General features: G+C 33.4%; 1 protein-coding gene across 1 annotated transcript in view; it reads left to right on the top strand.

Annotated features, from left to right (window-relative positions):
- Positions 1-22,394, top strand: part of LOC129233474 (ATP-binding cassette sub-family D member 3-like) — a 69,178-nt gene that overhangs the window by 24,305 nt on the left and 22,479 nt on the right. The window contains exons 11-16 of the mRNA XM_054867494.1: positions 293-345; positions 1,634-1,723; positions 3,227-3,296; positions 5,279-5,348; positions 16,107-16,195; positions 22,077-22,266. Of these exons, the coding sequence (XP_054723469.1) occupies positions 293-345; positions 1,634-1,723; positions 3,227-3,296; positions 5,279-5,348; positions 16,107-16,195; positions 22,077-22,266 (562 nt within the window). The remainder of the gene's footprint in view (positions 1-292; positions 346-1,633; positions 1,724-3,226; positions 3,297-5,278; positions 5,349-16,106; positions 16,196-22,076; positions 22,267-22,394) is intronic.

Raw genomic sequence — 22,394 nt, forward strand, 5'->3', positions numbered from 1 at the left:
GTATAAACAGTGCTTCACTGTGTTATTATTATTTGTTGAAATATGAAAGAAAAGAATGCTTATCTCGCACTAAAATAAGTAACTTTCCTTAGTGATACCACTGGCATTTTTTGCTAAACAGTTCTGTGAGGCATATTTTGCAATCTTAAAAGTTTAATTACTTTTCATCTATCAACTCATGCTTTTATATACATGTAAGTTGAACAGGAATGCTACATTTAAATAATAACTTGATGGGTTTATTTCTTTATTTTTTTAGTAATATACTATTTTTAAAAAAATATATTTTCAGGGACCATCATTAATGATGACTTATTTATTATTTGCTGGACTTCTTCTCACCAGGTACATCTCAGTTTTGTGGAATGAAGCAATCTTTGTTTTGTATTTGTTTTTAATTATTGCATTCTTGTTTTTAAGTTTCATTCCTGTAAAATATGTTTTGTAATCTAATACTGCTTTATTATTTATTTAAAGTGTTTCATTATTTTGACAAAAAGAAAAAAAAAAGAAGTATTTTAAAATTTGTTATGTGTTTTGCTATTCTTGAATTCTTTAAAGAATCCTTCCTGCATTGAGCTAAAATTTTATCAAATATAAGCTCATTCAAATATAACCTATTTTTTACTTTCCATTGTTAATTTTTTATGTTACTGAAAATTAGTTCCTGAAATGATTTCTTTACTCTTACTAACCCTACAACTGAAACTAATTTTCTTCGTAAAAGAAAAAATACTTTTCTTACATTTCTTTTTTTTAATAAGATTTGGGTTGAGAAAATAATTGTGGGAGTTTGGGGTTAAAACACACACATTGATACCATTTTTTTTTTCTTTCTCTCTTTCTCTCTCTTTTCTATGTGTGTCTCTTACAAATTTGGCTGAATTTTATTCTCCACTAGCTGTGTCGCCTGGCTTTGCAAGGCTACATTGAAAATAAAAGTTAAGTCAAGTAAAACCTGTTCAGTCATCAGGCTTGAACAAAAAAAAAAAATCCTGACAGATTGAGAAAAAATAACCAAAGAAGGAGAAGTTTTAAATCTCCCGTTTATGGGAAAAGACAAAGGCAGGAATTTTATTTATTCACAGTTAATAACAAAATGGCAACAGATCTTTCTTCTCAACTTTCACGCTAATTAAAACTGATCTCTCAACAGACGCTAAATAGTGGTTTTGAAATCCAAAGGCAGTAAATCTACTTCAGGGGTATTTTTCGGGAGCCTTCAGGTGAGAGTGAAATTATGACAACTGGATAATTATATCAAGCAGAAAGATCCATTTAATGCCATTTTCAGGTCCTATTGTGGTAAAAATTTTAGCTTTTATACTAGAGTAACCAAACACTTATTTTGTTAAAAAAAAATTCTTTTCTTTTTTACCATCTTACTTATTTATGACAAAAAAAAAAAAAATTCAAACTTCTTACCTTTAGTAAGTTAGCTAGCCTTGTATTATTACAGAAGTATTTTTAAGTTCTGCTCATGAGTTATTTTTGTAGCGATAGTTTTAAGTGTAAATCTAGAAATTATTTGCAAACTTTTAACTGTTTTGAACATGTTTAAATAACAACTTAGTTTATTTATTTCATTTGTTCATTCACTTTTGCATTAAGCTATCATTTTTCTCCCCTACAGATTGAGACGTCCGATAGGAAAGATGACAATGACTGAGCAGAAGTTAGAAGGGGAATTACGATATGTTAACTCAAGATTAATTACCAATAGGTATGTTTCTGACAAAAATTGAATACTTTCAAGTTTTATTCAAAAATTAACATTTCTTTAGTATGGGAGAGGCTTTTATCCTACAGTAGATTCATCAATCTACTGCAGAATAATTTGTTAGCATCTTCAAATGTGTAGTTTTTGTTGTTGAAAATTAAATTGTTCATTGAAAAAAAAAGTATTATTCCCATGTTTCTAACCATATTTCTTTTAAATGATAATTTGAATCAAGTTGTTTCAATGATGCTTTTTCCTTTTGGTGAGTAACTTCAGCTGTTGGATGAAGAATTTTAGAAAATATTTTTGGTTACTGCTAGATATTTAACTTCTTTCTGGTATAAAATTTAGGTTATCACCAAATATTGGAACAAATCAAAGCTTTTGATCGTTTAAATTCCTTGAACTGTGATTAAAGATAAGAAAGTGATGTGTGTAATACTTACAGAGAGAGATTAATCAATCCATGACTTATAAAAAGTTATTGGAAATAACAAAATATCATTTAATCTTTTAACACTTAATAAAATTTCATTTGCATGTTTTTTATCATTATTATTATTATTAATGTATATATGTTATTTGTTTTCATTGTGTTTGGTAATACCTTTTCCTTTTATGTGATGAAGAAAAGTACAGATAATATCATGAAATTTTTCGAGAATAAAATACAACTGTGTTTGTAGAAAACATTTTTTTTTTCTGTCTCAAGTTTTTACTTGGGAATCAGAGTGTTTAAGAAGCAAAAAGTTTTTGTTCCTCATACAAACTAAATATTCTATAACTAATATGCTGAATCCATTTGCAGAAATGAGATATCTTTTTAGCATATGTTTGCACTAAATTCCAGGAATTTTAAATTTTGCTATGTTCAAATATAAGAAATCAATATCCTAGAAATTCCGGGGAATGTTTCAAAATCCCCTCTTTTAACATGATTGAGGTGGTCTGAAATTGTGCTTTTTTGGAGTTCCGGCTTTGAAAAATTACTTGAGGAAAATCAATGAACCCATTCCTTCCCTAATAAACTCTACCTGAAATATCTACAATTGCGTCTTTAAGACTTCAATTTTTCAAAATGCCTGGGTGAAGGTCACCAAACTTCTCCCCCTAACATTACCAAAGATCATTTGAAATTATCTTTTTGAAACTTTGATTCCAAAAAAATTTTGGGGGAGAGATTCGAATCCCATTCCTTTTCTTACATCCTCAAAGATGGCTTACGCTTGTGTATTTGAAGTTCAATTTGGAAAAATTACCGGTGCAGGGCTCTTCAAGAGAAGAGTGATTGCCCCATTGCCCTCCCTTGTATTTGCCCTTGGTTACAGAGTTATTGTTTTAACTTGTGTATTTTAAATGTCAAAAAATTTGTGTATGTGCGTCAAATAATTTTCTTATGCTTTCCTAAAGTGAAATCTTCTTTAAGTTTTCTACATCACTGTTCATGACTAAAAATAATAGCCATTTTAATGATGAATTTAAAAAAAAACCCTCATTCCTTTTCAGTGAAGAAATTGCTTTTTACAAGGGTCATGGCAGAGAGAAAGTCACCATGCTGCATGCTTTTCAAAGATTGGTAAATTGTGTACTACTTTACAATATGTTTATGCAAGGCATGAAATTAATTTTTAAATTCAACTCATAGTGTTTTTAACCAGCTTTGAGTTCTAAAGTTAAATTGTTTTAAAATCATTTTAGAGACAATTAATATCTGGAGCACTAATGTTAGATTTTATTGTCAGAGACTTTATTGAGAAACATTTTAAAACAAATGTATCAGAATTTCATTTATATTTTTTACTTTTCAATAGAAATATAGTATTAGAAACAGTTAAATGTAAAAAGCAAAAAAATATGCATTTTCTTTGTTTGTAAAAATGTATACCCCCTCCTTTTTTTCCAATAATTTTTGATGAATTATCTTACAATCCTTAAAATATTTTCTCTGTCATACATTGTTTTATTACAATTAGTTAAACTTGTATGGTTTTAAAGAGTTCTAGTTTTTTTTTTTTTTTTTTCCCCTAAGCAACACCATTTATTGTGATATTTTACGAAGTATTTTATTAAAATGTTTAGTATTTATTAACATGTTAAAAACATGACAGATTTTTTTTTCTTTCTGATGCGACTGCAGTGGAGGCAGCACCTTTTGCGACCCCCTGGCATAGCAGCCACTCTTTCACGTGGCACCACTATCGGTGGGATGCCATTGCCACGAGAATTTTGACGCCCAGTTTCCCTGCTAGATGGAGACACCTGGGCTCTATTTGATGCAAAACAGCACTAGAAATTTAATTTTGCCTAAAGACACTCCGTGCTAAACGAGTTCTCAAGGGATCATTTACATGCTGCATAATCATACAATATGGACACACTCGATTTTCTGCATCTTGAAAATCCACCGAGACCAAACCTGCTCCTTTGGTCATTAGAGACCAGCGTCTAACCACTAAACCACTCTGCCGGCACATATGAGATATGGATTGTGATACTTTACAAGATAATACAATGTGCATAAAATGGAAAAGTAATACCCAGTACTAAAAATTCAGTCAAAAATGCAAACCTATGTGACCTATTGACCTATCCAAGGATAGGTCACATAGGTTTGCAATCCTATATATCCTTGGAAAGTTGCAATTTAAAAATGTATATTTACGTAAGCGTTCAATAAGTTAAGATAAAGTAAATTGTTAATTGCGGGATATGATGTGCCAAATTAGGACATGTAGTAGCTTTAAATGTGTAATGTGTTTGTGGCCCAAAGCATTTTGAATGTACCACTGTAGATTAGTCTGGAAAGTAGCAATAAATTATTGATACCAGCAGTGAAAACCCCAGTCCTTATGTGCATGCTTTATTTCAATTATTAAATAAAATATATTTCAGAAATCAACCACATTTTTAATGATTCTGATATTAGATTTCATGATTTTAACAAAACTAAAGATGCTCAATGTGTATTGAATCCCTTTAAAGAAGATTTTAATAAAAAGCATATTGAATTTAAAATGCCTAATTTTGATTTATAATGAAAAGTGTCAGAAAATGAATTTCAGTCAAAATAATATGAACTCAACAACCTGAAATTCATATAAAAAAGACTCAACCTTCTAAACATTGCTTTTTTTTTTAAATGAATATGAGTAATGATTACACTGGTTTGTGATCAAATTGTTGCCTCCAAAGTTTGAATGTTTTGGGGGTGTTTTTAGCATGCCAAAATAAAATTCAAAATCAGGAAGCCTCTATCATACTCCATTTATTTTTTCTAATGAAGTTAATTCCATACAAAAAAAAGCATATTTTTGATATTTTTTGGACAATTTGCCACTTTGCAATAGTTGGAAATAGCATCAAGTTTGTTTATGCTGTGATTTTTGATAACCTTTTTTTTTTTCATTTAAATGTTTAGTCACACATATAGTAGTATTTCTTTACAATACAAATAATAATTACAATGCATGGAATAACATTTTAACTACGATTTGTATGAATATTTACTTACATGAATTTAAATTAATGAATTACAAATAAGTGCTGTTGCTCTTATAGGTAAACCATATCAGAATGTCTCAGCATTTCAATTTTGCGATGGGTTATATTGACAATATTATTGCCAGATGTAAGTATTGTTGTAACTTGCTCATAAAATGTTAAATTATATATATATATATATATATATATATATATATATATATATATATATATATATATATATATATATATATATTAATTTAGTAAAGCACTCATAACTACTTTGAGTATTATAACATACCCATGTTAACCAAACAGGAAAAAAAGGAGCAAGAAGGGGTAAAAAATAGTAATGCATTCAATTTCTGTCTTAATAGAGCATTTATAAGTTTTAGAAAAGAAAAAATGAGTTTTTTTTCCTTTCTTTTTTTAAATTTTTAATTACACTGCATGGCCAAAAAACCTTCTTAAATTGCTTCTGACACCATTCTTTCTAACTCTTACATAAAATATCCCTCTAAATTCAACTATGACCACTATTTTCTCCATTGCGTTCTCCTTTTTGGTGATAGTGTCTCTTGTTCCCATTTTTGACTTTTGCATAGCTAGTATTTTTATTTGGAGAGAAAGAGAACATTACAATAGCAGAGTTAACATTCTTCTGAGGGGCTTAAGAAGTGAAAAGATCAAAAGTATAAACTTTTATAGGAGGAAGATTCTCATAAAGGTAAGTCCCCCCTTCTCCCCTAAAAAATTGCCTTCAAAAATGATTTTTTTTCATTATTTTTTCAGCTTCAAACCATCATATTGGCCTTACTCCTATGAGCTCTAAGTCCGAAAAATTTTAATTTTATATATATATATATATATATATATATATATATATATATATTGTAATCTTGGAAGCATTGCATGTCGTATGTATGAGTCGCATCGCACATCTTTAGTAAAGAACCTTCTGTATTACAGTAGAGTCTCAAAAATCCAAGTTAATTGGGGCTCACGCTACCTTGGATTTCTGAAAACTTGGATTATCCAGAAAATTTTCAGCAATTTAAATTTTACACTGTTCTAATGACATAAAGTTGTTCAGCTTATGCTTTCTTGTAAAGTGGAGAGGATGCATTATCTGCTTGAAAAATTTGTTTTTTAAATTTCAACGTAAATGAAAATTTTATTTGCCTTTAAACAAAATTGTATTAGATTTTATTTCATGATGTCTTTCCATATAATTGTATATAAACTTGAAGACTGTAAAAAAGTGCATTTCGATTATCTCTAAACCCATTTTTATAAATATTACTGTGACATCTGTATGTGTCTGCGTATGTAAGTAAAGTACCTTGCATACTTTAGGTAGACCTTTTCGATAAGGTATTGCATGTTGCTCTACTTAGCAAATTAGCTGATATAGGAATAGGAGGGAAAATTTTCATTTGAATAAAAAACTGGCAGACCGGAAAGAAATATAGGGTAGTTGTAAGGGGAAATTATTCTAAATGGAGTAAGGTTTTAATCGGGCTTTCTCAGGAATCAGTGTTAGGGCCTATTTTGTTCATTGTTTTTATGAACAATATTCATAAAAATATTTTTGGGAACATGAATTGTTTTGCTGATGATGTCAAAATTATGGAGATTGTAGAAAATGAAGAACAAGCAAATCAGGTGCACAATGAACTAGATCATATTAGGGAGTGAGCTGTGAAATGGGGTATGGCTATTAATGTTGGGAAATGTCAAGGGCTACATTTAGGACATGCAAATAAGTGTACAAGTTATTATTTGCAAGGTTCAGTTATTAGTCAGGCAAAGTTACTGATCTGGGGGTCCTAATAAGTCAGGATTTAAAGTTTAGCCAACAGTGCAGAATTGCTAGTAACAAAGCCAATAAGATGCTTCGGTTTATCAATAAATCTATTTCAAACAAATCTAAAGAAGTTCTTCTACCCTTACATACAAGTCTGGTAAGACCTCATTTGGAGTATGCTGTTCAGTTTTGGTCTCCTTATCTTAAGAAAGATATTAATGTATTGGAAAGGGTTCAAAGGCGGGCTACAAAGCTAATAAATGGACTTTCTCATTTAGACTATGATTCCAGACTTAGAATGCTAAAAATGGGTATACGCCCAAAATGTCGCTGCCAAAATGTCGCGGGCCAAAATGTCGCGGCAAAAATGTCGCCGTCCCAAAATGTTGCCGGTCCAAAATGTCGCCGGTCCAAAATGTCGCCGTCCCAAAATGTCGCCGGTCCATAATGCCGCCAGTCCAAAATGTCGCCAGTCCAAAATGTCGCCGTCCCAAAATGTCGCCGGCCCAAAATGTCGCCGGCCCAAAATGTCGCCGGCCCAAAATGTCGCCGTCCCAAAATATCGCCGGCCCAAAATGTCGCCGGCCCAAAATGTCGCCGGCCCAAAATGTCGCCAGTCCAAAATGTCGCCAGTCCAAAATGTCGCCAGTCCACAATGTCGCCGGCCCAAAATGTCGCCAGTCCAAAATATCACCGGTTCAAAATGTCGCCGGTCCAAAATGTCGCCGGCCCAAAATTCGCTAGTTCAATTGGTACGAAAAATTTAAATGTACGTCGATGCTTTTCAGCATAAAAGTTGCGAAAGAATATTAATTGCCTTTCAAAGTAAGTTCCTTCAAAAATTCCAAACGTTTTCTCCTGTCTTAATTCGTAAGCATCAGATTAATTCCAGAAAATTAATAGTTTTCAGAAAAACATACGTTTTTCTGTATACTATTAAGAACGTAAACATGCGAAAGGCTGCTGCAACGGATTTCTCTTTCTCGTTTAATCTGATTAATAATAATACTCAAGATGTAAAGCAAAGGATCAAGATGTAACGCAAGGATTCAGACAAAAAATTGGTATGGAAGTAAAACTAAACTGTTCTAAAGGCGAATGAAAGAATAGTGAGGCGCTATGTGAATATGGCAAGAGAATAGGCGGTTTGTATTTTTTGGCGTAATGAAGTAAAAACAAATAACTCCTTCACTCTAGCATATTATTACCTTAGCGACAAGTCAGTAATTTAGGGGATCAGGCGGAATGGCCCCCGACTTTGAATTTTTTTTATATATACAAGTGGAAGTGCTTTTTATAGCAATCCTATGAAATTTGCATTGGTTATATGCCCGTTATCCTCCCTCTCCCCTTTCACTAGAAAAATTCGAAATCACGGGCCAGGGTGGAAATCAAGTAGAAAGGTATCTTAATGAAATTTAATTTTCTCATAGATTTTTTAACATCACCCTAAGAACTGTAAAAAAAAAAAAAAAAACTGTACGTTTTCAGTGAGATATACGTTGGTTAAAGTAAGATCAAAACTGTTCTGAGACTTTTTCTGGAAATGAAAATGAAGAAGTTTAACAAGACTGCTCGAGACCTGCTCGATTTGTATGTCCTTTGCGACCGGGATTTTGGGACAGCAAAACAAATGTTTAACAGAGATGACAGATTATTGCCGTGGAAACTCTGTCTTATGAGTAAAATTCTGAAATTACGTCGAAATCTTCACCGTCAAATCTTCTGAAATCAATGAAACCCGTAATTGCTAAAACAGGTGTCTTTCACTCAGATTTTTGAAAAACGACTCTACGCGATGACAAATATTTTCAATTCTCAACATTCATGAAATTTATATATTCGATAGAACATCAAGGGGGACAATTTCAGAACAGCTATTTTATTAGAGGTTTTCAAGAGGATACTTTCATGCTTGCGAAGTAGCGCTTGTCAGCTGAATCACATTTTCCAATTTTAAATAGAAAAGAAAAAAATTCACAATGTAGGGTGAAATAACTGATATCAATGAGATTATTCAGATCAATTTTGACCTAAACTTATTTTTAAAATGAGTTTCAAAAAGTAATAGTTCTAGCTCAATATAGCTTGGTAATTCAGAAAGAAAAGAATACTGATAATAATAATAATAAACAAATAAGTTTTTCCCTCTCAGAAAAAAATGCTGTTTTAATTATTGAATTTTTACTACGCAAATTGTATAAGAATGCAAACTCAGTTTTTATTTAACACCCACGCTAGTTAAAGTGCTACAAAAATGAGAGGAATACACGGCTAATTTAGATTTTATTGATATCTTGCTCTACCTCTCATATTTAAATTCAGTATATTTTTCATTGTTTATTTAATTACACTGACTCACGTAAACGATTACGAAACTCAACTTAGAACGAAAATAAGGCTTGTTTTCGTTTAATTTCACTTGCATACTACATTTTTGTATGAATCCTCGCATTACTTCTTGAGATATAGCAGTCACATAAAACGATTAAAAATATTCGGTGATCCATCCTTTTGGGATGACTGAAGCCAAAAATAAATGAGCAACTCGCCCTTTAAGATATACCTGTAGACCAAATTTTGTCTTAACCCTTGTACAGTAGACCCTCGTTTTACGCGGGTGTTATGTTCCACGGAAATGCTGCGTAAATCGAAACCGCGTAAATTGAGACCTAATATCAAAAATAGGGAATGGGTTCAAAATAGGGATTCGGTTCCGTAGATAAAAAAATACTTCATTCTAGTGATGACTAATTGTATGAAAAGTTTAATGTGTACTTATATCGATTTTTATGGTTAATATGCATAAAGAAAACAAACTAATTTCGTGTTCTGTTTATGAAGAAGAGCTGGCTATGATAGTCTTTTGGTAGTCATTAAGAATTTTTCCTCTAATTCTTTGCTGAGCATTAACGCATCCATGACCACTTGCGTCATTTCCTTGATAACATCTTCCTTTACTAACAAATCAGAAAAAAGATTATTTCTATTGTCTACGAATGGTTCAAAATTTTCAATGTGAGCGTTTTTGGTTGTGTGTCACCGGAGTCGGTATCCTCGTTGGTTTTGACCTCCTTTGTCACTCCTAAAAGCTCTTCTTCCAGTGAGTTCTGAACTGTGTGAGTTTAATCACTTTACTTCTATAATGGAAAAAGCTCTGGAACCAATCGCATAAAATGTCTCCAAGGACCCAAGTTCGATTATTAGCACGCCAAAATGCAGTTAGTTACGAGTAATCTGCAATCTATAGGAGCTTGGGTTTTGAAAGAGAAGAAAATGTTACCTGTTTGCATTGCCGCATCAGCGTAAAACCGAAACTCATCTGCGTAAATAAAATAAAGGTGTCAAATCTTCAACCGCGTATAATCGAAACCGCGTAAAATAAACCTGCTGAAAACAAGGGTCTACTGTATTACTTTTTGAGATATATCAATCACAGATAAAAAAAAAAGAAAGGAAAAAAAACATTCGATTGCTCCACCCTCTGGTGTTATTGGCCCCAAAATCTGTCCCCCTGCTGCTTCCTAACATTTTATTTGATTCCGTTCATCATTTTTTGAGCAATGACAGTCACGCATATCGATGAAAACGTTCAGTTACTCCACTATCTTGAACGAATTGACGCAAAAAAACCACGCAGCCCTAAATCATATATGGGTACTTGCGGGTATCGTTCGAATTCTTACCACAGGTTTTGACGTAGAATGGCCCCAAAAAATCGGTCACATACAAACGCACACTATTCTTGAAGAAAAGTTTTAAAAAATTTATCGAACGTCAGAACTGAACGCCGTCAGAACGTTTTACAGTTGGTAGATAGCGAGTCATAAGAAATAAGATAACGTAACGCTTGTATTCTTATTTGTTTGCTGAAAAACAGCCGAGAGTTGCGAATCAAAACGGAATAATCTTTTTAGAATTCATCAAGAAACTCAGTTAGTTCAGTCCCGTTTTTAACGAAGACATTCATTAAAGGCAGTAATCATTTATTCTGCAAATTTGGTGTTAAACAGCATTTTTGTACATTTGCATTTTTCTTACCAACTGAATGAGCGAATTTTGGTTCTACGACATTTTGGACAGGCGACATTTTGGCCCGGCGACATTTTGGTCCGGCGACATTTTGGACAGGCGACATTTTGGCCCGGCGACATTTTGGCCCAGCGACATTTTGGCCCGGCGACATTTTGGGCCGGCGACATTTTGGATCGGCGACATTTTGGCCCGGCGACATTTTGGTCAGGCGACATTTTGGCCCGGCGACATTTTGGACCGGCGACATTTCGGCCCGGCGACATTTTGGGCCGGCGACATTTTGGATCGGCGACATTTTGGCCTGGCGACATTTTGGACAAGCGACATTTTGGACCGGCGACATTTTGGCCTGGCGACATTTTGGACAAGCGACATTTCGGCCCGGCGACATTTTGAACCGGCGACATTTTGGTGGCGACATTTTGACCCCAAACCATTGGAAAGGGTTCAAAGGCGGGCTACAAAGCTAATAAATGGACTTTCTCATTTAGACTATGATTCCAGACTTAGAATGCTAAAAATGTAGTCTTGAACAAGGAAGAGACCAAGGGGCCATGATTCAGTTGTTTAAATTTATTAAAATGAAAGATGTTACGGGGCTAAAGTTTAGCACTGAAAACAGGACAAGTGGTCATTGTTTACAGCTATTTAAATCTCAGGCTAACATGGATATTATGAAAAATTATTATTTTAGCAGGGTAGTGGAACCTTGAAACAGCTTACCGAAAGAGGTGGTAATGAGCATGGGAGTAGATAGTTTTAAAAGGGCCATTGATCTTCAATGGGGAATGGAGCAAAATTCGAATGGGTACTAACTATTGGGATTTTAGTAGAAACGGATATAGGGTGGCTAATAAGAGAAAACATTTTAGCAGTTGGGATTCAAATAATCGCGCAGCATTAAATAAAGGTAAGATGGGCTTACTTAAGGTTTTTTATACAAATGCTCGTAGTATTAGGAACAAGATGGAAGAATTGAAAAGCATAACAATAGACGAGATTATTGGACTTACCGAGACATGGGCTACCGAAAGTGATGATGATTTATTATCTATTGCTGGGTATAATTTGTTCAGACAAGATAGAGTAGGTAAAAGAGGTGGTGGGATTTTATTTTATGTCAGAGACACTTTAACTTGCAATGAATTGGTAACTAATGATAAACCTAACAAGATTGATATGATTTGGCTGGAGTTGATGAGCAATAAGGGCAATAAACTATGTTTACGGAACATTTATAGGCCACCCAACTTAAGCCAGGGTCAAGATGAATAGATGTTTAGTATTATTAGTGACATTTCAAGCAAGGGGTCAGTCATTATAATGGGAGATTTTAATTTTACAGGAATTGATTGGAATAATTTTTACCATAGTAATAGCAGAGAAGAGGAATTTTCGAAAGTAATTGGTGACTGTTTTTTAGATCAAATTGTAACTCAGGGTACTCGACAGGACGTGATTTTGGATCTAGTTTTCTGTGATATGGAAGGTTCTGTTCAGGGGTTATGTGTAGGGGAACACATTGGAGACAGTGACCACAACAGTATTAGGTTTGGGATTAAATTTGATACGCACAAAGTAGAGAATTTCAGGTTTGTGCCCAATTTCAGAAATACTGATTTTTTGGCACTTAGGCAGAGTTTGAAAGCAGTTTTTTCTTCTGGATTGGACAATAGCGATGTGAATATTCAGTGGGCAGAGTTTAAGGAAAAGCTAGCGAAAACGGTTGGGGATCATGTTTTTTTTAGGAGAAAGGGTGTCAACACTAAAATTTGGCCAATGTGGTTCTCCAGGGAAACTAAGGACGCTCTAAATTACAAGCAAGCTGCTTTTCAAAGGTTTAGAGAAACTGATCACAGTGCAGATAGGCTCCAGTATTGTAAGGCAAGGCATAAATTTAAGTATTTGGTACGGATTCAGAAAAGAGAGTTGGAGCAAAGACTGGCAGATAACATAAACAGGAATCCCAAGAGGTTTTTTGCATACGCTAATTGGGGGAAAGTTCGAAATAGTCATATTGGGCCACTGGTTGATGAGCACGGAATTTTAATTCAGGACGATAGTGATATTGCTAATGTTCTTAATAACTTTTTTCGAGTGTTTTTAACGATAACTGCATCTCAACATTTGACACCAGCAAGACACAAGCTATAGTACAGCTTGAGGGCTTTGTATTTTCCAAGGATGACGTTTTACTTCATTTGAAAAAATTAAAGAGACTAAGGCTCCAGGACCTGATAATATTTATCCAAAAATTTTAGTTGAATGTGCGGAGGAATTAGCAGATGTAATCGTAAATATTTTCAATGCTTCTTATAACTCGGGGACAGTGCCAGAGGACTGGAAGCTGGCTAAAATTACACCGCTCTTCAAGAAAGGGTCTAAAGGGAGTGCAGGAAATCATGGACCTGTGAGTCTAACTTCGGTAGTTTGCAAAATTTTTGAAACATTGATAAAAATTAAGATAGTAAATTTTCTAGAGACTAATAATCTATTGACTTGTTTTCAGTACGGTTTCAGGAAAGGTAAATCTTGTGCAACTAATTTATTACATTTCTATGACAAAGTTACCATGGCTTTGGACAATAAGAAGCCTTTAGATGTTGTTTACATTGATTTTCAAAAAGCTTTTGATAAGGTACTGCATGTTGCTCTACTTAGCAAATTAGCTGATATAGGAATAGGAGGGAAAACTTTCATTTGGGTAAAAAACTGGCTGACCGGAAGGAAACAAAGGGTAGTTGTAAGGGGAAATTATTCTAATTGGAGTGCGATTTTAAGCGGAGTTCCTCAGGGATCAGTGTTAGGGCCTATTTTGTTCATTGTTTTTATGAACGATATTCACAAAAATATTTCTGGGAACATGAATTGTTTTGCTGATGATGTCAAAGTTATGGGGACTGTAGAAAATGAAGAACAAGCAAAACAGCTGCAAGAGGATCTAGATCATATTGCGGAGTGGGCTGATAAATTGGGTATGGCTGTTAATGTTGGGAAATGTCAAGTGCTACATTTAGGGCATGGAAATAAGTGTACCAGTTATTATTTGCAAGGTTCAGTCATTAGTCAGGCAGGCAAAGTTACTGATCTGGGGGGTCTTAATAAGTCAGGATTTAAAGTTTAGCCAACAGTGCAGCATTGCTAGCAACAAGGCCAATAAGATGCTTGGGTTTAACAATAGATCTATTTCAAACAAATCTAAAGAAGTTCTTCTGCCCTTATATAGAAGTTTGGTGAGACCTCAATTGGAGTATGCTGTTCAGTTTTGGTCTCCTTATCTTAAGAAAGACATTAATGTATTGGAAAGGGTTCAAAGGCGAGCTACAAGGCTAATAAATGGACTTTCTCACTTAGACTATGATTCCAGGGTTAGAAGGCTAAAAATGTACAGACTTAAGCTAAGAAGAGACCAAGGGGACATGATTCAGTTGTTTAAATTTATTAAAATGAAAGATGTTACGGGGCTGAAGTTTAGCACTGAAAACAGGACAAGGGGTCATTGTTTTAAGCTATTTAAATCTCAGGCTAACATGGATGTTAGGAAAAAATTATTATTTTAGCAGGGTAGTGGAATCTTGGAACAGTTTACCGGAAGAGGTGGTAATGAGCAAGGGAGTAGATAGCTTTAAGAGGGCCATTGATCTTCACTGAGGATTGTAAATTGACTAGGACCAGTCTAGCTGGGCCCAGAGCCTGTTGCTGGTCGTCACTTTTGTACTTGTATTTGTATAAATTGACTAGGACCAGCCTAGCTGGGCCCAGAGCCAGGCCTGGCTCCAGGGATAGGCAACCTAGGTGACCGCCTAGGACAGCAGATTTTAAGGGCGACAAATTTCGAAATTTAAACTTTTTTTTAAAGTATGAACATCTGTTTCAGTGCCGTAAGATTCACTGCTTTAATGCTAAAAAAAAATAATTTGGAGTGTGGTACCACTGCTTAGATATGCAAAATATAGTTCAGAATGTAACTAGAAATTCAATTTAATTTTAGATTCGGCAAATTGCTTGATTTAAGTCTTTTGAAAATATTAATATCTGTTTCAATCAACTACTTTAATTTTTAAAAAAAATTAAAGTGTGTACCAGTGCTTGGATATGCAAAACCCAGTTTGGAATTTAACAAGAAACTTGCTTTAATTTTAAGTACCGTGCTATCATTTTTATTTCATTAATATATTATTATTTTATATTATTATTATTCAATAGGGGGGCGGCACTTGTCAATATCGCTTAGGGCGGCAGAACTACTAGAGCCGGCCCTGCCCAGAGCCTGTTGCTGGTCGTCACTTTTTGTATTTATATATATTGTAATTATTTCAATGAAAGTTAATAATTTTAATAAGCATCTATAAAGTTGGATCATTCAATTTTGTAACATCTACCACATTGAAGTTACGGACAGCAATCTGAAATTCCCCAATGTCTCATGGTTTTCTCTTGGTCGTTTAGGGTCCTAAGTTATAAGTTATTGTTATAATTTAGAAAACTCTTTGGAGCATGTTTAAATTACATCCCAGTTTTTACTTAAAAAACAATTTTGCTTTTAAATTGTTTAATTTCAGTGTGACGTTTCTGACGGGTGCAGCACATGCAGTCACATTTTTCTCTTTTTAATAAGTGCCACGATGGGTACGACTCTTACTTCCTAAAATACGGCGGTGGTTCTTTAAAAACATCTTGCACAGAACTGGTGTCATGATTTTCTGTCACCTGGGCAACTGCTAGATTTTTTTATAAAATTTTTTCAACCCAGACTTTCTATATAATTTCCTGTTTCCTCTGTGTATTTATTTCCCTTGCGAAGGCATCAAACCCTTCTAAACGTCTAGTCATAAAAAAAAGGCTTTCATCCATAACTTCTTTCTGCATTGAAAAATGGATTTCTTGAAACTGAATGAGTTTTTGTCTTGAAACATGTCTCAGCAACTTTTTGAAAACTAGTGCTTTTAGTGTTGTAAACTTTACTTTTACTTCTTAGTGCAAATCTATTAATTTATTTTTATTTATTTCTGTAGTGTATTCTCTGTTTATCAATGCTGATAAATGTTTTTTTTTCTTTTGTAGATTGGGCCACTGTTGTTGGTTACCTTCTAATCAGTCGTCCATTTATTGGGACTCAAAAGAATTCATTGTCACATAGTGAAAGATTAGAGGTAAATATCATTTTTAATATGTTTTTAGGGTATGATATTCTTTCTTTCAGTAAATGGAAAAAAGTTTTATAACTTTTTCCCATTTTAATACATTTACTGAAAGCATTTGATGTCATTACTTTTATATAAATGAATTTTTTAGCTCTACTATACTATACTATTTGTCTAGACGGCAAATTTTGAAAGAAATGCTAGTGTTGGCACTAGTAGTAAATTTTTGTTGAATTTTTGTGAAGAAATATTCATTTAATTTAGAATCCAAGCAGTGGAAATGACAAAATTGAAATGGAGATAACTGATGCAAATGATATAAACAACACTTTGCAAATCACTCTCTAGTGTTCTCTGTCTATCACCTCCTGTGGTTTTACCGGTTGAATGGAGTCCTGAAGACTGTGTATGCTCTAATTTTTTGGTCCTTACAGGAATTAAGAAACCTCTGATCCCGAGCTCCCAGAGGATTGATTTGGAATGGAAATTTGGAGAACTTTGTGACCACGACAGATTTATAATGTACTGGTCACCATTAGTATACACAGAGGCCCTAAAGCAGAATACTTTATGATGTTCTGCAACGTAAAATCATTTGACCAGAATCGTAAATTGTTCTGCAAGTATTTCAAGCATTGTACGCGAAAAAACGTGACATTTTCCACAAATTAGGTGGCAAAAATCAAAATCGTTTTATATAGGAGTTTTTTTTTTTTTTTAAACTGGACTGTTGTTATTTATTTCTGTGGAAATGAAATATTTTCGGAAACATCACAGCTTTCAACCAAATGACTAATTAAAGAGCACAGAATTTGGAAAATTAGTTGATCATGAAAACTTTAAAATCCAAAAAACTTTAACAAGGTGTCAAACCTAAACCGATTGAGATTTTCCAAAAATAGTTTATATGCTTTCCAAAATGCATAGAAAGAGCAAAGATACAAAATTTTATAAAAATTCGAACCTAGGTGTCAAACCATTTTTTTTGGTTAATTTTACATGGCATGAAGGAGCAATTAAAGTAATGTTACTAAATAAAGAAATTACTGAAGTAATAAATAGAATGAGTCGAGGTTGGGTTGCATATAATAAAACGCTTCAAAACAATTGAAATATTTTTTGGATGCAAAAGGATTGAAATCTCAAACAAGACAGGCAATTTCCGGCGGTGGACGTGTTTCAATGTTGGCATGTTTCCAAAACATACGTGTATGGCGGAAATTGTAATGATGAAGATCGATTGGGAAAGTCCTCAAAGGATTAATCAAATTCAACATAGCGAGCTTTCCGCCAAATTATCGTAATTTGAGATAATTTTAGATTTTCTTTTAATTTTAAGAAGTTCAGTTTCTACAGATTCTCTGCATCGCAATTTTTGCAGATTTTCGGCATCGCGGTTTCTGCAGATTTTCGACACTGCGGTTTCTGCAGATTTTCGACACTGCGGTTTCTGCAGATTTTCGACACTGCGGTTTCTGCAGATTTTCGACACTGCGGTTTCTGCAGATTTTCAATGAAATTTGCAGAATTTCTGCAGAAAATTTGTCAATTTTCCTCTCACATTTGAACAGAATTGTTCTGCTGCTCAGCATATGTTCTGCGACGTACGTCGCAAATTCAGTAGTATTCTGCTTTGGGGCACAGAGGGTATTTGACCCGTTGATATTAATGCTCTTTCAACAAAAACTGATTCAGTTTGTGTCGGATCTTTGCCAAATTTGGCACCGAAATTCTTTGATGATTTCAATAAGGAGGTTAGGTTCCCCCCCCCTCCTATACAAATTCAGCTCACTTCGGGTCTTTCTCAAATTTGGCATTAAGGGCCTTTGATGTTCAGGAATTCACATAGGGAGGTCTTTGACCCCTGTGGGGGGCTTAAACCCCCCACACATTTTGATGAGAAATTTTGCACTATTTTTATTTATTTTATATATGCGCATGGTTGAACATGTATCACTTGGCACAACCTTTATTTGTGAGTTAGACTAGGTAAGGCATCTAGTGAAATTATATAAAACCTGGGTTGTGGAGTCGGACTGATTTTGGGGTAAAGGAGTCAGTGTCGTTAGAAAACATGCCAACTCTGACTCCAGGCTTTTGCTTTTTAACTTAACAAATAACAACTGTCGGCGAACGGTTTTGTTGCCTAACATTTTCAAGTAATCAAGTAGAAATATAGTGTTTTGTTCAATCTCAGTTATAAAATAGTTAAAGGAAAGTAACAATTTAGTAAGTCGAGGCCCGTAGCTCTGGTGGAAACTTTTGAGAGTGTTCGGCAAATTCAAATAAGTTCTGGCGTGAAAGCACGAATCTAAAAGATCCGATGAAATAATCTAGTGTTTATTTTATTTTTTTCATTAAGACCATTTCTATATGCTTAATTCTCCCTAAAAAGTGTGGAACAAAATAAGTGTAAGTGATTTCTTGGTTACAACACTCAATAATTGCAGTTTATGTTAAAAACTTCATATTAATGTTAATTCTAAAGCAGACTATAAAATTTAAATCAAAATTTAGCAGAGAAGAAATATAGGTATAGTAAAAGCTATTTGTACAAATTTGTATACCGCCGCATTTTGTGTAAAATTTGCTCCTGACGTATATGTGCCTTACTTTCGTTGAAATTTTATTAGTGAAATCTTATATCTTTAAACGAGCAATTCTTGTGGGTATATATATATATTTCTTATCTCGGAAATGGCTCTAACGATTTGGATGAAATTTTGGATTTAATTGTAGTTTCTAAGTTCATCTACATCAGTGCTTTTTCTGTAAAAACGCGATTTTTTTACAAAAAAGCTTTTTAATATAAAGTCAAATTGAGTTAAGCCTTGAAGTAAACTGTGAGGTGATGCATCAGGCAGAGGATTTGCAACCATAACAATGAAAATTTGTCTCTTCTCATTTTAAAATTTTATACTTGCTTAGGGTTGCCAGGCTTGGCTGATATTGGCCACTTTGGCTAATTTCAAACACACTTGGCTAAAAACAAATTCAAAAGCATTATGTAAGTCGATGTAAGGCTTTTTTTCTTTTTTAAGTGAAACTATTGCTTGACCATCCTATTTTATTTTATTTATTTATTTTCTTTTTACACTTCAAATACTTTAACATGTTTTTTAAATCCCGCATCTAAATTTTATTTCGAAGAAGTGTATGTCTTGAGATTGTTTATGTTTTGTTAAGACAGTGGTTATCATTTGTTGGAATGGTTTGTGGATCATCAGTTTTGATGGATATCATGCTGTATGTAGCATTTTCTGGCGTAAAAACTAAAAGTACTTATTCAAAAAAAAATCTTGATTGGGATAAAATCGTGAAACGCATCATAGTATGAAAGGAAGTATTCGGTTAAAAAACGATTTCACCATAGCAAAACTAAGGTCAAAATATTTTAATTACTGACAAGAAAATTGTATAGTGGAAAAAAACGTAACATATAGTTAAAAGCAAAATGTTGATTTAATTACATTCAGAATCTTCTTTGTTTGGTACTTTAGTGTTATAAGAAGGTCGAGTACATAATATTTCATTAACGTGAAGCTTTTCAATTATATTTGGAAAAGTATTGAACCTTAAAAAAACACAATTTGACAAAAAATAATTCTTTTAAAGTCGAGCGAGGCTCGGTCGTCCAGGTACTATAATTTAAAATATGTTTGGGAAAATTTTCAGAATTAAAGTATTTATATTTTTCACAAACTCTGAAATTAACTTTGGGTGTCACCTACCAAATAGTCGTCACCCGGAGCAAACCACCTCCTCTCAAGAACTTAAACTTAGAAAAAAAGCTTTTTTTCTTTCAAGTTGCAACTTTGAAAAATTGAAAGCACACGATTTTATCAATATGTATTTGTTAAACATTAAAAAGGGGAAATTACAAGTAATCTTTTTAAAGTATTGAAAAAAATGGTATTTTTAAGTCATCTCACTTTTAAACTCGTAACTATTGGAAAATTTGATTTTTAAATTGAATATCTAACGTTGTATGCATCTTGGGTTTACAATAAAATATAAAATGCGAGATTTTCATGAAAAGGAATTAATATTTCAATATCTGTTTGGTTTTCCCCCTTCCTGAAGGGGGAGAGGGAATTAAAAAAATACAATAAAATAAAAATTAAAAAAATCTGGAGTCGGAGTCGGGCGTTTCAAAATCCAGGAGTTGGGTTCTGAGTCGGCCTTTTTCCTTCCGACTCTGCACAGCCTTGTATAAAACATCATTATTTCTTCAGAAGGTTGTCTTTTTGATTTTAGAAAGCCATTTTTAGAGGCTTTAGTTGGGTCTTTAAAGATAAAATCAGTTTATTTCATCTCTTGTAAAAGATTTAAACTCTACCTAGGGTGCGGCATACCGTTAAATTTGGCTCTGCATGAGTCCAGTCAGTACCTCGCTGATCTGGTAAGGTTAGTCCCATTTTGAAAAAAAACATCAGGTGTTAGTGGATAGATAGTTGCTGCTATCTAGCGTGATTTAGGGGGAAAACATAGTATTTAAGTTGGTGGTTTAAACTTTGCTAACATTTTCACTCAGAATCTGCACTTACACTCCTTTGCATCCCACCATATGAAGTTTTTTTCCTTTATTTCATTACGCTTATGATTGAGATAAATATTGTATAAATAAATAAATAAATAACCTTGTGAAAAAGTTAAAGTGTATGACATAAAAAAAAGCAAATTTGCGAAATGTTGCAGACGTGTTGCAGAGTACAAATAGCCCCTTTTCCAATTCAACTATAAAAAGGGTTTTGTGTGTAATTGAATTATAATAGTATTGTAATTACATTTTTACTTTTTCATTGAAAGGCTAAAAAATATTTGAAGGTTTAATTGAACTGTCAGTGCAATGGTAGTTTAGATAGAATTAGCAAAAACTTAGAAACACTTTAGTGGATTTCACTATATCATACGAAAGTTTGTATACAAGGTGAGATTTTATGCTGGTTATAAATTTGTGATAAAAGCCAGGATTTGCTTTCTGAAATTTTAAAGCTGATGCTGCTAAAATATGACGGTAAGTATTTAACAAAATTTGATAGTTTTATTTTATACTGTGCATTATTCAAGATAAACTGATGTATTTCATGTGTTTCTGGTGTAAACTATTTCAGTTAAAGGGACTATTTCAATTTCTTTCTTTTTTTGGGGGGGGGGATTACCTTCCTTTCTGTAGTGTCATTGTAAAAAGGTTCTCCTTTGAAAATTCAATCCACTGTTGAGACAGTGAGAAGCAAAGAGATGTAAATGGCAAAATTAAAAATTTGGAGATAACCAGCACGCACTGTCTTAGGCCAAGAGCAGGGGCATTTGTAATCTGAAATTTCCGAAATTTTTTGTGTTGTTGTTGTTTCCCAAAAGTTTAGTCTGGCAACATTCTAAAATCGAAAAATTTATTTAAAAAAAAAACTTTCAAAATGTTTTTTTTTCAATGATTTTTGTATTCATGTATTTGAAGAATTTTTATGGAGGAGGGGGGGGGGCAGTTTCCAAAAACTTCACACTGTCTTCAGAAAATTTTACTTGATTCCACTTGCACCCTACTAGTAGCCCTGGAAGGTGCTATTATACAGCATGATTTGGAGAAAAAATTAAATGAAAGCGTACCTAAGACCTTATCTTTAAACGCGTTTTGCTTAATACTTGAAAATGTCCACTTACATCCCTTTGCTTCTCACTGCTTTATTTAATGTTAGTTTTATCAAAAAGTCAACCCTGATAATAACATGAAGCACTATATTTAAAAATAAAAAATCTTATTTTCGCTACTCTCTCTTTAATAAATATAAAGTAATTATATAAGCTCTTATTCTGTTATTATTGTTGTTTTGTGTGTTCATTTAGTTAAATTAAACTGTATTAATTGATCCTCCTTTCTTTCTCACTTCAGTCTTATTACAAAAGTGGTCGCATGTTGGTCAAGTTGGCTGAAGCAATAGGCAGATTAGTTTTAGCTGGAAGAGAATTGACAAAATTGGCTGGCTTCACAGCACGAATTACTCAACTTATAAAAGTTCTTAAGGATCTAAGTGAAGGATCATACGTGCGCACTATGGTTGGGGAAGGATCTAAAAGCTCTTGTAAGTCTGAGCCACTAGCTCTCACACTAAGTGGCAAGTCTCAAAGTGCTCCTTAGTGTGTAACCGCTAATATTTCTTATGGTTTTTTGCAATGTTGATAATTATGATTTTTATGCAATTTAAACATA

Source organism: Uloborus diversus, unplaced genomic scaffold (assembly GCF_026930045.1).
Source record: "Uloborus diversus isolate 005 unplaced genomic scaffold, Udiv.v.3.1 scaffold_443, whole genome shotgun sequence".
Taxonomy (NCBI): Eukaryota; Metazoa; Arthropoda; class Arachnida; order Araneae; family Uloboridae; genus Uloborus; species Uloborus diversus.